The sequence below is a fragment of the Lampetra fluviatilis genome, chromosome 13 (genome assembly GCF_964198595.1).
Source record: "Lampetra fluviatilis chromosome 13, kcLamFluv1.1, whole genome shotgun sequence".
NCBI classification, from domain to species: domain Eukaryota; kingdom Metazoa; phylum Chordata; class Hyperoartia; order Petromyzontiformes; family Petromyzontidae; genus Lampetra; species Lampetra fluviatilis.
Genome location: NC_136287.1, coordinates 2,787,148 through 2,800,932, shown reverse-complemented (window position 1 = coordinate 2,800,932; position 13,785 = coordinate 2,787,148). Strand labels below are relative to the sequence as shown.

Genomic DNA, 13,785 nt, shown 5'->3' with positions numbered 1-13,785 from the left:
ACGCCCCGCCCACCACCTCCCACGCCCCGCCCCCACGCCCCGCCCCGCCACAGACGACGTCACTCAGCCCCAACACCACAGCCGCCATCTTACTCAGGGGGGACTGTCGGCCACTCCCATTGGGAACGCGTGGAGGTTGTGTTCCATCCCTCCCCTCCTCCCCCCTTCGTGGGGGTGGAGAGAGGGGTGACGGTGGCTGCGACGTGGATGTAAAAGCTCGGTGGGGCGTGTTTCGTCGGCGACCGTGTGGCCTAATGGATAAAGGCATCTGACTTCGGATCAGAAGATTGCAGTTTCGAATCCCGCTCTGATGCAGGAGCCGTCACTCAGCCCACACCACAGCCACGGCCTAACCCCGCCATCTTACTCGGGGGAGACTCGGCCACTCCCATTGGGAACGCGTGGAGGTTGTTTCCCCCCTCCCCCTGACAGCGTCATCGATTTGCGGCAGGGAGATGTGTGGGGTGGGGGGAGTAATAACCACCCCCCTTACCCCCCTAGCAAAGATGGCGGGCGAATTGTCATCAACCCTCGGTGACGTCATTGCAGTACTCGGCGGTGTCGAGGTAGGGGGGGGGTACCGGCACCGCGACCTCCAAATCCGTACAGCGGTTAAGCGATGAGCGCGTGGTCGTCCGGGCGCGTGAGCACCTCCGATTGGCGGAGACGGCGGCGGTCACGTGCGTCCCGCGTTGAAAGGGGAGGGGGGGAGGCGGCGACTTATCAATAGCACGAAATGTAACGTCCCTGCTGAAGGTGACGTCGCCAGAGCGTATTTTAACTCAAATAAATTGGCGCGGCGCGTCGTTGCCTTGGGTGGCTTACGGAGTTGTCGCCGAAGCGGTTAAAAAGTGGGTGCTTTGTGTGTTTGTCTTATTTAGCACCTCCCCCTCCAGGCGTATCGGGACAATTGTACTTTTTGGGGGGTACGGATAGGTGACGGTGGCTGCGACGTGAATATTAAAGCTCGTTTGGGGCGTGCTTCGTCAGCGGCCGTGTGGCCTAATGGATAAGGCGTCTGACTTCGGATCAGAAGATTGCAGGTTCGAATCCTGTCACGGTCGAACATTCTTTTAAGTGTCATTTTTCTCGCACTCCCTTTCCCAACACCCCCCCCCCCAACGCAATACATGGAGTGTAAGGGGCGAACGTATTACGGAGCTAAAAACCAAACGTAAGTTCAAAAACAACGTGGCCACGGGTGCCACGCGTTGACTTGCCGACAAATCGGCCTCCCCCCCCCCCCTCTGTACTTGAACGATTTCGACCAGATGAATTTATTTTTTTATTTTTCCAAAGTTGGTGGGTTGGTTGGTGCGCGTTACATGCCCACCCCAAACACCTGTGTGGGTTATTTACGGCGCAGGTAACGGCATTCACAGTGCTGCTGCTGTTGGCATTCACAGCTGCCACATGTGTCCCCCCACGGTCTGGCCATTCCAAGATCCATCTCGCTTCAGCGCCCGAGGTTCGTCTCGTTACTAGCATCCCTCTCCTTTGGCTGCGATTCCAACACCAGCCGTCAGCCAATTCATCATCCCGTCTTGGCCCCATGATGTGCCCTGGCCAAGCACACTTTCTCAGCGGTGAATATAACATCTGGAGTGAGTACTGGGCCACTTTTTGGGTACGTCAACAGCAGTTGTGCTATGGAATGTGGAATTTATACCACCAATGTTGGACAGTTGTTGGAATCGAACCATGCACAAACCGAAGCAATGCTGTCCTTACCTTGTGATTGATCAATTTAATGTACGAAATGCATTTGTTCGCAGGCGGTGAAAAGCCACAAGCTGCTACCTCCCACTGCAAATCGCCTTGCGTGCAAGACGGCTTATGAAGTTGCATCGCGTTTCCCAGGGACTCCCAACGATTACGGAACTCTGTGACCGGGCACGGAGAGGTGCAAGAGCAGGGCCCAGAGATGACGTCTCCTGTGGGGAAGACCGACCAACATTTCGTGGGCAGGGACTCGACTGCACAATTGCTTCAACAAATGGCTGTTTTGCGTGCGGAACTAAAAAATCTACGGTAAGTCCCTCGTAAAGTCGTCTTGCCCGTGAACGTCACCCACCGATCCCTCCACCCACGTTGTGGTCTCCCGTCGACCAGACCTTGTGTCGTCTCATCCACCCGGTGTTCAACCACCACACCGCAGGTCCTCTGGGCAACGCTTCCTCCATCACACTGCTGCACTTTCGAATGTTCTTTAATCGCCTCTTTTCCAAGTTTGTGTAACCTCGCTCGGTAAAAAAAAAAGTATGAACGGTTACCTGCTACAATTTTAATCATGCGGCGTTACGTTGGCCGTTTGGCATTTTTGGGCCTTTGGATCTGTGTTTGGTAACTGCAGTAAAACAAATCCATCTATCACTTGAAAGTTTTGAGGATTTGTCATGATGCTGGTATCTAATTGTAACTTTCCAACCCACCCATACTGGACATCTGTGAAAAAGAGCTTCACAGCTCATCGGATTCCTCCAGTCTAAATTAAGATTCTGATTAATTTTCATTATCTAGATGCCATTTAATGATGTGTACATTTTGGTCACAACTCTTATTTCTAGTGGACTCAATTGTTTTAGGCGTGCCAGGAATACAGAGATTTCTACATTTCATAAAGATGATGTGGCTGCACCCGCACTGGTAAGGGTCAAAACGCATTGCACCCTACGTCCCCGTGAGCAGACTGCAGTTGGATCAGGCCAAACGAGTGCACCGCAAGGACGTGGAGGGAATCAAGGCCACGCTGCGCCAGGAGGTGTCCCCAGCGGTCGGCAACGAGACTGAGGCTCAAGTGGCAGCGCCGAGACGCTCTCCGTCTCCAGGTGTCTCCTCCCTAGAGACAGGTACATCACACCTGCCACATGCCTGCCACATGCCAGACGAGATTCCCTAACGGCAATCGCAAAAATAACACGTTAACGGCACGACTCGCTTTAAGTGCATCGAAGAGCGTTACTCAGAGTGGTGTAGTGAATGTAGTGCTTTGGAGGCAAGGATCATATACGTTTATGAAACTCCCAAACCCACAGAACTGTGGTGACCAGTTGATGGCAGTACAGAAAGTTGGTTGTGAACCCCCTTTGAATCTGCCTCAAATGAGTACCCGATGCGGTGTGTAAACATCGCCACTGGGGAGACAAAGGCGTCCGGTTGTGGTGCTGGCCAGCCACCCCCTCGTGTGCAGTGTTAGCCTTCATAGCTGCTCGCTAACAGCACTTGCCCCAAAAGTCTGTTCGGGCTATACGGGGGATCTTTGTCTTTGTGTACCTCTCAAGTGTTAACTCCTCGTTTATTGGTGGTGAGTTTTCTCCCAGTGTCCCACATTATCTCTCGCATGCGAAACGTCTTGAAACTCAGTGAAGCTTTCCGGGATAAATAAATGACGTTTTAACAGTGAATAAAACAACCAAGGAGATGTTGACTAAATATCAACTGGATGGCACATGTGATAACATCGAGTGATGTGCCGATACAGCACCTGACATACTATAAGGGAAAGGCAACAATGGAGAGAGAGTGGCACCCCCACAATTATGGCGGTGAAGGGATAGATGCTGATGATATCAATGATGACGATGATTTCCATCGAGGTAAACGGGCGATTATATTATGTGTAGGAAATCTTATGACGCGGCCAGTTGGCTACGTGGAGTCATGTTTCCCGACCAAGAACGGAACACCTCGACAGCCCTCTGTGTGCGCGGCCTCGCGGGCCCGCGTCCGTCTGGACAGATCCGTGTTCAGCAACGCGGAGCACTCGCTCGCTGGCCTCCAGCACTTCTCACACGTCTGGTACAGCAGCCCGCGACACCCGATACAAATGCTTACTGCCACGTGACAAACATTCCTCACTGTTGGTGCCCGCTTGGGAAAGTGCACCCCCGAGTGTAATCGTTTATAATTTGCAGGAATGTTTCGGTATACTGCTGGACAAGAGCCTTCCCCGCACCATATGGGTAGTGGCCGTTGACCATACTTCACCACGTTGGTCGGTATGGGTTGACCAAGTTGGGGAAGGCCCTGGACCGGCACAGATATCATTCGCCACTGATGTTTGCCATTTCTGGGAATCGAACTCGGAACACCGGGGTTCATAGCGCAGTGCGAAAAAATACTCTTTAATCGTTCTTAATTTGCAGGAATGTTTAAATACATTGCTTGATGAGAGCCTCTCTGCACCATACGGGTAGTGGGGTTATTTGATCATACTTACCCACACAAGTCGGTGCAGCTTGGTAAGAGTGTACGGATTCACTCCCTTGGTTGCAACTCCTTTGTTAGTCTCGACCACCTGCCACCATCTTTCCTATCGACACGTGCTCAACAGTGGTGTATAAAATACTTCATCCCTGCCTTTACGTGGTTGCTTAAGTGCATCCTCCGTGCTGTTGTGTCACACAGGATCCTGTTTGTGTTCCACAAGAATGGCCCCTCCGCAGCTAAAGCCAAGGTTAAGCCTCCCAGGCTAAACGGGCTCAAAGTCGGAGTGTTTTCAACGAGGAGTCCTCATCGACCCAATCCCATCGGACTTTCCCTGGCCAGGCTCGAGAAAATTGAAGGTACGGACACAGCTAGAAGATATGTGTGTCCCATATACATAACTAGCTTTACTACCCGGCTTCGCCCGGGACTTGGATTCACCACGCCCTGCCGCCTTTGTCTCCCCAGAGGCGATGTTCACACACCACACCAGTTACTCGTTTGAGGCTGAGTCGACCTAGGGGAGGCCCATGACTGGTTCAAATAATCGTCACCGGTGGTGGCCGTGAGCTGGAATCGAACTCGGGTCGCCGGGTTCGTAGCGCAGCGCGCCAAGCACTACGCATGTGCGGGTGACATGACAGATGTGACGTCACAGCTCACTTTCCGTGCAAAAAATATGCATTATTGCGCCCCCCCCCCCCTCCCCAAAAATACCAAAGTCTATCTTTATAATTTTTGCATGGTGTACAGTCTGGAAAGTACCCACATGACAAATTTCAAGTTTGTTGCATGTCGGGAAGTACGCTAAACATTTTGAACAGACACACATAATCACAAATTTCCCTTTTATATGTATACTAGCGGAAGTACCCGGCTTTGCCCGGGTGAAAAATATATTTCTTAAAAACCTTACATATATATACACAGATACTAAGGTATTGTCAAAGCCCGGTGGGCTGTTTGTACATTTCTCCACCAACAAATATATAAGAGGCTTTCACAAGTCCAAAAAGTTGTAGAAAGTGGGGTAAATAGTTGATGTCAAAAGGTTTCCGAAAATTGCGGTCTCCCCCCCCCCTCAAAAAATATCTTTACCCCTCATAGGTATATATACTAACAACACCTTACATACAACAGAGGAAGTAGTATCTATTGACTCTGTAGTAGTATCTACTGACTGTACCGTAGTATCTACTGAGCCAGTAGTAGCTACTGACTGTGTAGTAGTATTTAGTGACTAATAACTACTGACCATAGTAGTATTTACTGGGCCTACAGTAGTATCTACCGACTATATACTCGTAACGACTAACTGTATAGTATCTGCTGACTATAGTTGTATCCACTGACTATAGTAGTAACTACAACATCTATAGCAGTATCTACTCACTCTATAATAGTATCTACTGACTCTAGTAGCTACTCACCGTGGTAGTATGTACTGACTGTATAGTAGTATATACTGACTGTAGCAGTATTGACTGACTTTAGCGGTATATACTGACTGTTTTAGTATTTACTATAGCGGTATCTACCAACTCGATAGCAGTATCTACTATCGCTACAGCAGTGTATACCGACTGAGGTCGTACCTGCTATCACTACAGCAGTGCATACTGCTGTGTTGGTACCTGTTATGATGACAGCAGTGCATATTGTGGTGGAACCTGCTATGATTACAGCAGTGCATACTGCTGTGGTGGTATCTGCTATGATGAGAGGAGTACATATTGTGGTGGTGGTACCTGGTATGATAACAGCAGTGCATATTGACTGTACTCATCATTCACCCTCACCATTCACCACTCACAACTCACCCTTACCACTCATCCTCACCACTCACCACTCCCACTCACTATTCACCATTCACCCTCACAACTCACCACTCACCAACCTCCCTCACCAATCTCCCGCACCACTCACCCTCACCCTCACCACTCACCCTCACCACTCACCCTCACCACTCACCAATCACCACTCACTCTCACCACTAACCCTCACCACTAACCCTCACCACTCTCACTCACCACTCTCCCTCACCACTCACTCTCACCATTCACCCTCACCATTCAGCCTCACCACTCACCCTCACCACTCACCGTCACAACCACCACTCACCCTCACCACTCAACTTCACCCTCACTACTCACCATTCATCCTCACCAATCACCACTGACCAATCACCACTCACCACTCTCCACTAACCCTCACCACTCAACCTCACACTCACCCTCAAAACTAACCACTCTTTCACCACTCACCCTCACCACTCAGCACTCACCCTCACCACTCACCCTCACCACTCACCCTCACCACTCACCCCTCACCGCTCACCACTCACCCATCACCACTTACAACCGCCACTCACCCTCACCACTCATCCTCACCACTCACCCTCACAACAACCACTCACCCTCACCACTCACCCTGACCACTCACCACTCATCCTCACCAATCACACCCTCACCAATCACCACTCACCCGCACTGCTCACCCTCACCACTCACGCTCACCCTCACCACTCACCTCTCACTAATCACCACTCATAACCGCCACTCACCCTCACCACTCACCCTCAACACTCACCCTCACCACTCACCGTCACCACTCACCCTCACTACTCACCACTCATCCTCACCAATCACACCCTCAACAATCACCACTCACCCTCACAACTCACCCTCACCACTCACTCTCACCACTCACCACTCACCCTCACAACAACCACTCACCCTCACCGCTCAGCACTCACCCTCACTACTCACCCTCACCACTCACCACTAATCCTCACCAATCACACCCTCACCAATCACCCCTCACCACTTGCCACTCACCCTCACCACTCACCCTCACCATTCACCCTCACCACTCTCCCTCACCACTCTCCCTCACCACTCACCAGTCACGCTCACCACTCACCCTCACTACTCACCACTCACCCTCAACACTCACCCTCACCTCTCACCACTCACCCTCACCCTCACCACTCGCCCTGACCACTCACCACTCATCCTCACCAATCACACCCTCAACAATCACCACTGACCCTCACCACTCACGCTCAACACTCACCCTCACCACTCATGCTCACCACTAACCCTCACCAATCACCCTCACCACTCACTAATCACCGCTCATAACCGTCACTCACCCTCACCACTCACTCTTACCACTCACCCTCATCACTCACCCTCACCACTCACCCTCACAACAAACACTCACCCTCACTACTCATCCTCACCAATCGCACCCTCACCAATCACCACTCACCCTCACTGCTCACCCTCACCGCTCACCACTCAACCTCACCCTCACCACTCACGCTCACCCTCACCACTCACCTCTCACTAATCACCACTCACAACTGCCACTCACCCTCCCCACTCACCCTCACCACTCACCCTCACCAATCACCACTCACCCTCACCACTCACCCTCACCATTCACCCTCACCACTCACCCTCACCATTCACCCTCACCACTTTCCCTCACCACTCTCCCTCACCACTCACCCTCACCACTCACCAGTCACGCTCACCACTCACCCTCACTACTCACCACTCACCCTCACCGCTCACCACTCACCCTCACTCACCCTCACCGCTCACCACTCACCCTGACCACTCACCACTCATCCTCACCAATCACATCCTCACCAATCACCACTCACCCTCACTGCTCACCCTCACCGCTCACCCTCACCACTCACCACTCACGCTCACCCTCACCACTCACCCCTCACTAATCACCACTCACAACCGCCACTCACCCTCACCACTAACCCTCACCACTCACCCTCACCACTCACTAATCACCTCTCACAACCGTCACTCACCCTCACCACTCACTCTTACCACTCACCCTCACCACGCACCCTCACAACAACCACTCACCCTCACAACAACCACTCACCCTCACTACTCATCCTCACCAATCACACCCTCACCAATCACCACTCACCCTCACTGCTCACCACTCAACCTCACCACTCACGCTCACCCTCACCACTCACCCCTCACTAATCACCACTAACAACCGCCACTCACCCTCCCCACTCACCCTCACCACTCACCCTCACCAATCACCACTCACCCTCACCACTCACTACTCACCCTCACCACTCTCCCTCACCACTCTCCCTCACCACTCTCCCTCACCACTCTCCCTCACCACTCTCCCTCACCAGTCACGCTCACCACTCACCACTCACGCTCACCACTCACCCTCACTACTCACCCTAACCACTCACCCTTACCGCTCACCACTCGCCCTCACCACTCACCCTGACCACTCACCACTCATCCTCACCAATTACACCCTCACCAATCACCACTCACCCTCACTGCTCACCCTCACTGCTCACCCTCACTGCTCACCCTAACCACTCACGCTCACCCTCACCACTCACCCCTCACTAATCACCACTCACAACCGCCACTCACCCTCACCACTCACCACTCACCCTCACCACTCACCCTCACTACTCACGACTCATCCTCACCAATCACACCCTCAACAATCACCACTCACCCTCACCACTCACGCTCAACACTCACCCTCACCACTCATGCTCAACACTCACCCTCACCACTCATGCTCACCACTAACCCTCACCACTCACCCCTCACTAATCACCACTAACAACCGCCACTCACCCTCCCCACTCACCCTCACCAATCACCACTCACCCTCACCACTCAATCTCACCCTCACCACTCAACCTCACCCTCACCACTCAACCTCACCCTCACCACTCAACCTCACCCTCACCACTCAACCTCACCCTCACCACTCAACCTCACCCTCACCCTCACCAATCACCACTCACCCTCACCACTCAACCTCACCCTCACCACTCAACCTCACCCTCACCACTCAACCTCACGCTCACCACTCAACCTCACCCTCACCACTCAACCTCACCCTCACCACTCAACCTCACCCTCACCACTCAACCTCACCCTCACCACTCAACCTCACCCTCACCACTCAACCTCACCCTCACCACTCAACCTCACCCTCACCACTCAACCTCACCCTCACCACTCAACCTCACCCTCACCACTCAACCTCACCCTCACCACTCTCCCCCTCACGACTCTCCCCCTCACCACTCTCCCCCTCACCACATGTTAAGGGTGATCCTAAAGGAATCTACAACCTTCGATGATTCCTTTGCGTGATTCAAAGAATCGATTCCTGGCGCATAGGAGGTTTCCATTTTTAATTACAGAGTTTTATTTTCATTGTTATGTTATGTTTTAAAGTTTTCAGGAGTTTTTAATTATATTTTAGCCCCGGTCAACGCCGGATATTTCCCATTCGTAGCAGTTTATATCAACTCTATAACCAACTAATATTAAACGGAAATAAGGCGATTCTAAATGAATCTACAACCTTCGATTCCTTTTCGCGATTCAGAGAATCGATTCTTGGCGCGGTCGGGTTTAGAGTTTTAATTACACAGTTGTATTTTCATTGGGATGTTATGTTTTAAAGTTTTCAGAAGATTTTAAATGTATTTTTCCCCCGGGCAACGCTGGGTATATCGAGTTTATACCACAAAGTCGACGCCTGACAGACTTGCGTGTCGAGGCCTAGTACCGTGCAGAGCCTCCGGCCTCGCCTAGATTGCCCACCCGGCTGAGGCTGGGTACTGGGGCCGTTAACCCCCCCCCCCACCGCGCTACAATAATACTGTCTAATCTCTATAATTTTATTATCTACCGACCCTATAATAGTAATTGCACACATTGGGGTGGGGGGGAGTGAAGAGGACGTGAAACTTTGATGAATTTACCTCAGAGTCGCGTGTTAATGCGTGCGCATATTTTTAACGGGAATTAAAAATGGCGTCCACCCCGCAGCGAAGTTGTTGCTACCCGTTGCCAGGGGCAACCGCCGTGGTCCGCGCCGGTCGGCGATATTAAATAAATAAATAAAGAAAGCTTTAAATAAATAATTAAAGCGAAATCACACTAAATCGATAATCGGTCCGATTTAAAGTTTAGAGACGAAAAATCGGAAATGCCTAAGTTTACCGCGGGGCCGGGGGCGTGCCCACCTGCAAAATTTAATCTCGGCGAACCCCACGGTCCGAGAGCTACATCCCCCGCAAGGGAGCGTACGCAGACGGACGGATAGACAGACAGATAGACAGACAGACAGATAGACAGACAGACAAAAAATGAATTATATAGGTTAGATATGTCAATCCACTACTGAGGGTTATTTGACCAAACTTCACGATGCCGATTAGTGCGGGTTGGTGAAGGCAGGGAGCGTAGTTGTGGGTGCATGGTTCAATACAATGGATATCGCTTCCTGGGCCTAAGTTATCTGCAATTTAGCCCATCAGGAGTCACTAACAATATACTCTGGATAGCTGTTTCCCATCCAAGCTGTCTGTCCAACATCAAATCTGCTTAGCTTCCCCGATATGATGAGATCAGGTGCATTTTGGTCAGAAGATACAGATACAGCAGAATGGTATTCAGCTGTGTGTCATGCAAATAGGCTCACCTGGTTAGTACCTCATCGAAGTCATTCATTCTAGCTTACTTAACAGATTGCATATTGTCGGTAATTTGGGTGAATTGTCATGATTTGCGGTCACGATTCGATTCAAGAATCAATATTTTTTGGACATTGTGGTAAATGCTGCCCCAACTGGTAGCAGCAAAGGGTCACGTGAACCCAAAGCATGCAACATATACGAATTTATAATAAATTATTATAACGTGCACGATTTGAGCGTATGAACTGATTAATCGATGCATCATTGCATGCCTGGTTATGTTGTTTGCATTTTCGATTGTGATTGTTGACTGCATGTTTTCTTTTATCATAGGTGGAACACTTTACCTGTCTGGAATTGACATGATCGACGGCACGCCGGTTTTGGACATCAAACCGTATATACCGGAGTACGATGTGCCCGTTAAAGCAGTCGACGGTCACACAGCGGCAACGGAGGACCCGGAAGCGAGAGATGCCAGCCCTGATGGTGAACATCTTCGAGTATCCGACTGCGTTGACAGTGACAACTATGGTAACGTTCACTCATGTGGCTCAGGAGAACCGGTTGTGACTGCCGAGGAAACGGGTGGTTGCTTAGTGGACGCAAGTAAAGAGCCTCTCGCTCGCGAAACCCTCGAAGCAAGAGAGAACTCGCGTGCGAGCGCTGTGGACCCTGCTACGCCGTCTTCCGAGCAACAGAGTGCGGTGGCATCCTGGGTCAGAGAGGCGCCTGTCAAAAATTTGGCGGTACGCTTCACGCAACACGCCGAACAGGAGCTGCAGCAACTGGTCAACGCTGCTGACAAAGGTGAGAGGTGGCCGCTGCAGGAAAAAAAAACCCTTTAATTTAAAAGCTCTGCAAGCCAAGCCTACGATATCTGGTGTTCCCAGGTGATCTATTGATGTACTAATCAGGCTGCAACCTGCTGAGCTGCCTGCCTACCTCCCGCCCTCCAATTTCACTCTTCTCTCACCCTTAAGGATTTCTGTTGAAGCCCCCAGTCACCCTTCACTGATTGGAATATTGCTCATTCTCCTCTACTGTCTGTTGGCTTAGAATTCCCTTCCCCGGCTATCTATGCTGTCAATTCTTTGCCCCCCCACCCACCCCTGTTTAAGACCAGGGTCAAGACCTTTTTTTATTCCTCTCTACCTATGACCAACTGCTTTCCTCTCAACTATAAACATACCGACCGTGAGATGCGGTCGCATTGGGATGCTACGTAAATCCAAGTTGCATTCTATGCAGCTTTGTACGCATTTCATTTTTAATACGCTTCCCTCCGTGACGCAGCTTGTGTGAACGTCCACCACTGCTGGCAGGGCGCTCTGCGCTCCGCCACTTCGGCTCCGCGGAGGAGGTGCGGCGCGCGGCGACGGCGGTGCTGTCGGCGGACCCGCGCTCCGCTTACCGGCGACGCTCTTGCCAGGACCAGCTCTTCTACTTCCACCTGGACGGCCTGCACCTCACGTGCTGGTTCGGCGACGGCTTCGCGGAGGTGCTGCGCACGAGGCTCACCCGCCCCGAGGCCACCGCCACTGCCGCCGTCCCAGAGGGAGAATCGAAGGACTAGCGGTGCCCCCCCCCCCCACCACCGGTGCTCCTCCCCAACCCCCCAAACGTTACTCCCCAAGGAACCGGTGGCGCGAGACACGGCTCGTCTTCATGGTAGACGCAATCCAACGAACAAATGGCTCTTCATTTGTGGATAATTATACAAATGATTAAATAAGTAATCATTCAATATCTTATTACATTTTAATTGTACATAGGTTGTGTGCCTCAGGCTGTTATATGTGAATCTCCAGTTTCAATGATAAGAAATGACTGTAAAGTTAAGGTCAAGCGTTGCTATTACGGCGCTTTTGTGACGTTACTGTGATGTCGCTCCCAAGACATTTGGATGTTGATGCAGTTGACCTTGTGTGAAACCACGACAGGTGAACGTTATTTGCTGTTACCTTTAGAAACGAGTGGAACAAATTAAGCGGAACAAACTAAACAGTAAATGAGATGGGCAATCCAAATGAGAGAAAATATTTCAAGAATTTAATGTTGACTCCGAAAATTAAAGAATGAATCAAATATCAGTGAAGGTGGGGGTGAATCATCATATAAGTCGTTGAAATGTGTAAAACTTACATCAGTGACATCACAAGAGTGCTTTTATAATTGTATTTACTCTAACTTTTGGGGGGCTTATTTTAAAAAAAGCGAAGCCTCAAACTTCTGTTTAAAATAATAATAAAGTGTCCCTTGAGAGGTTTAACAGACTGCTGGAGCAAGTTCTGTTAGCGAGCACCTATGAAGGCCGGCACAGCACAAGAGGGGGTGAGTGACCAACACCACGCCCAGCCAACTTTGTCTTCTAGTGCTGATGTTTACACACCGCACCGGGTACTCTTGAGGCTTAGACGACTTATGTCTTTCGAGGCTTGGACGACTTACTAGACGCCCAGGACCGGTTCAGATCATCGTCCCTAGTATTCGTCGTGAGAGTAAATCTAACTCGCGACGCTGGGTTTGTAGCGCAGTGTGCTAACCACTACACAGCCCAGGACACACAGCATAGGTATGCATGTACATACGTAGCTGCAAGGTAAGAGCTGCTTGATGTTTGAGTCATGTATGTTGAACTTCTTTCGCACCGTACGTAGCCAACCGCGCTAATCAGAGGTGTGGGAAACGGTGTCATCTCAACACTGTCATCTCAATAGGGTCAACAGTGTCAATCCCAGACACTGTTGACTGGAATGTAGTTTGACTTCTGTTGACTGTAAGAACCCACGATCGCTGCCGTCTGCGAAATGACATCTACGTTTCCTGGAAGTAAAGAAGGAAAGCCGTGTATTCAAATAAGCAAAATCAAAGTGTTATTTGGAACCTTAGTTTAGAAACAAAGCATGACATTTATTTAAGGTAGACCTTGGAAGACGAAAATAAGTGATATAAATATGTATGTAAAGAAAGGTAGAAGGAAGCAGCAAACATTCGTAAAAAGACTGCGATTCTGGTAAATTCCTGGACATTGCTCAATTATTGGTAAACTATTGTAG

At 50.7% G+C, this 13,785-nt stretch overlaps 1 protein-coding gene and 1 non-coding gene across 6 annotated transcripts; both read left to right on the top strand.

Annotated features, from left to right (window-relative positions):
• The first annotated feature begins 711 nt into the window (after positions 1-711).
• TRMO (tRNA methyltransferase O) lies at positions 712-13,780 on the top strand. Of its 5 annotated transcripts, none has more exons than XM_078862012.1 (7): positions 712-851; positions 1,776-2,031; positions 2,689-2,849; positions 3,624-3,798; positions 4,408-4,565; positions 11,060-11,536; positions 12,052-13,780. In XM_078862012.1, the coding sequence occupies exons 2-7, from the start codon at positions 1,925-1,927 to the stop codon at positions 12,300-12,302; spliced, it is 1,329 nt and encodes a 442-aa protein (XP_078718138.1). In that variant the 5' UTR covers positions 712-851; positions 1,776-1,924; the 3' UTR covers positions 12,303-13,780. The 5 variants fall into 5 exon arrangements, with proteins under 5 accessions (XP_078718138.1, XP_078718137.1, XP_078718139.1 ...); XM_078862011.1 differs by having other exon boundaries at positions 712-1,043; XM_078862013.1 differs by having other exon boundaries at positions 712-1,174.
• TRNAR-UCG (transfer RNA arginine (anticodon UCG)) lies at positions 992-1,064 on the top strand. The gene has a single exon. It is a non-coding gene; the product is annotated as a tRNA-Arg (tRNA).
• Positions 13,781-13,785: the final 5 nt, after the last annotated feature.

Coding starts and splice junctions, on each gene's coding strand:
- TRMO (XM_078862012.1), top strand. CDS start 1,925: ATGACGTCTCCTGTGGGGAAGACCGACCAACATTTCGTGGGCAGGGAC. Junction 3,799..4,407: donor CAGCACTTCTCACACGTCTG/GTACAGCAGCCC, acceptor TGTGTCACACAG/GATCCTGTTTGTGTTCCACA. Junction 11,537..12,051: donor GGTCAACGCTGCTGACAAAG/GTGAGAGGTGGC, acceptor CACTGCTGGCAG/GGCGCTCTGCGCTCCGCCAC.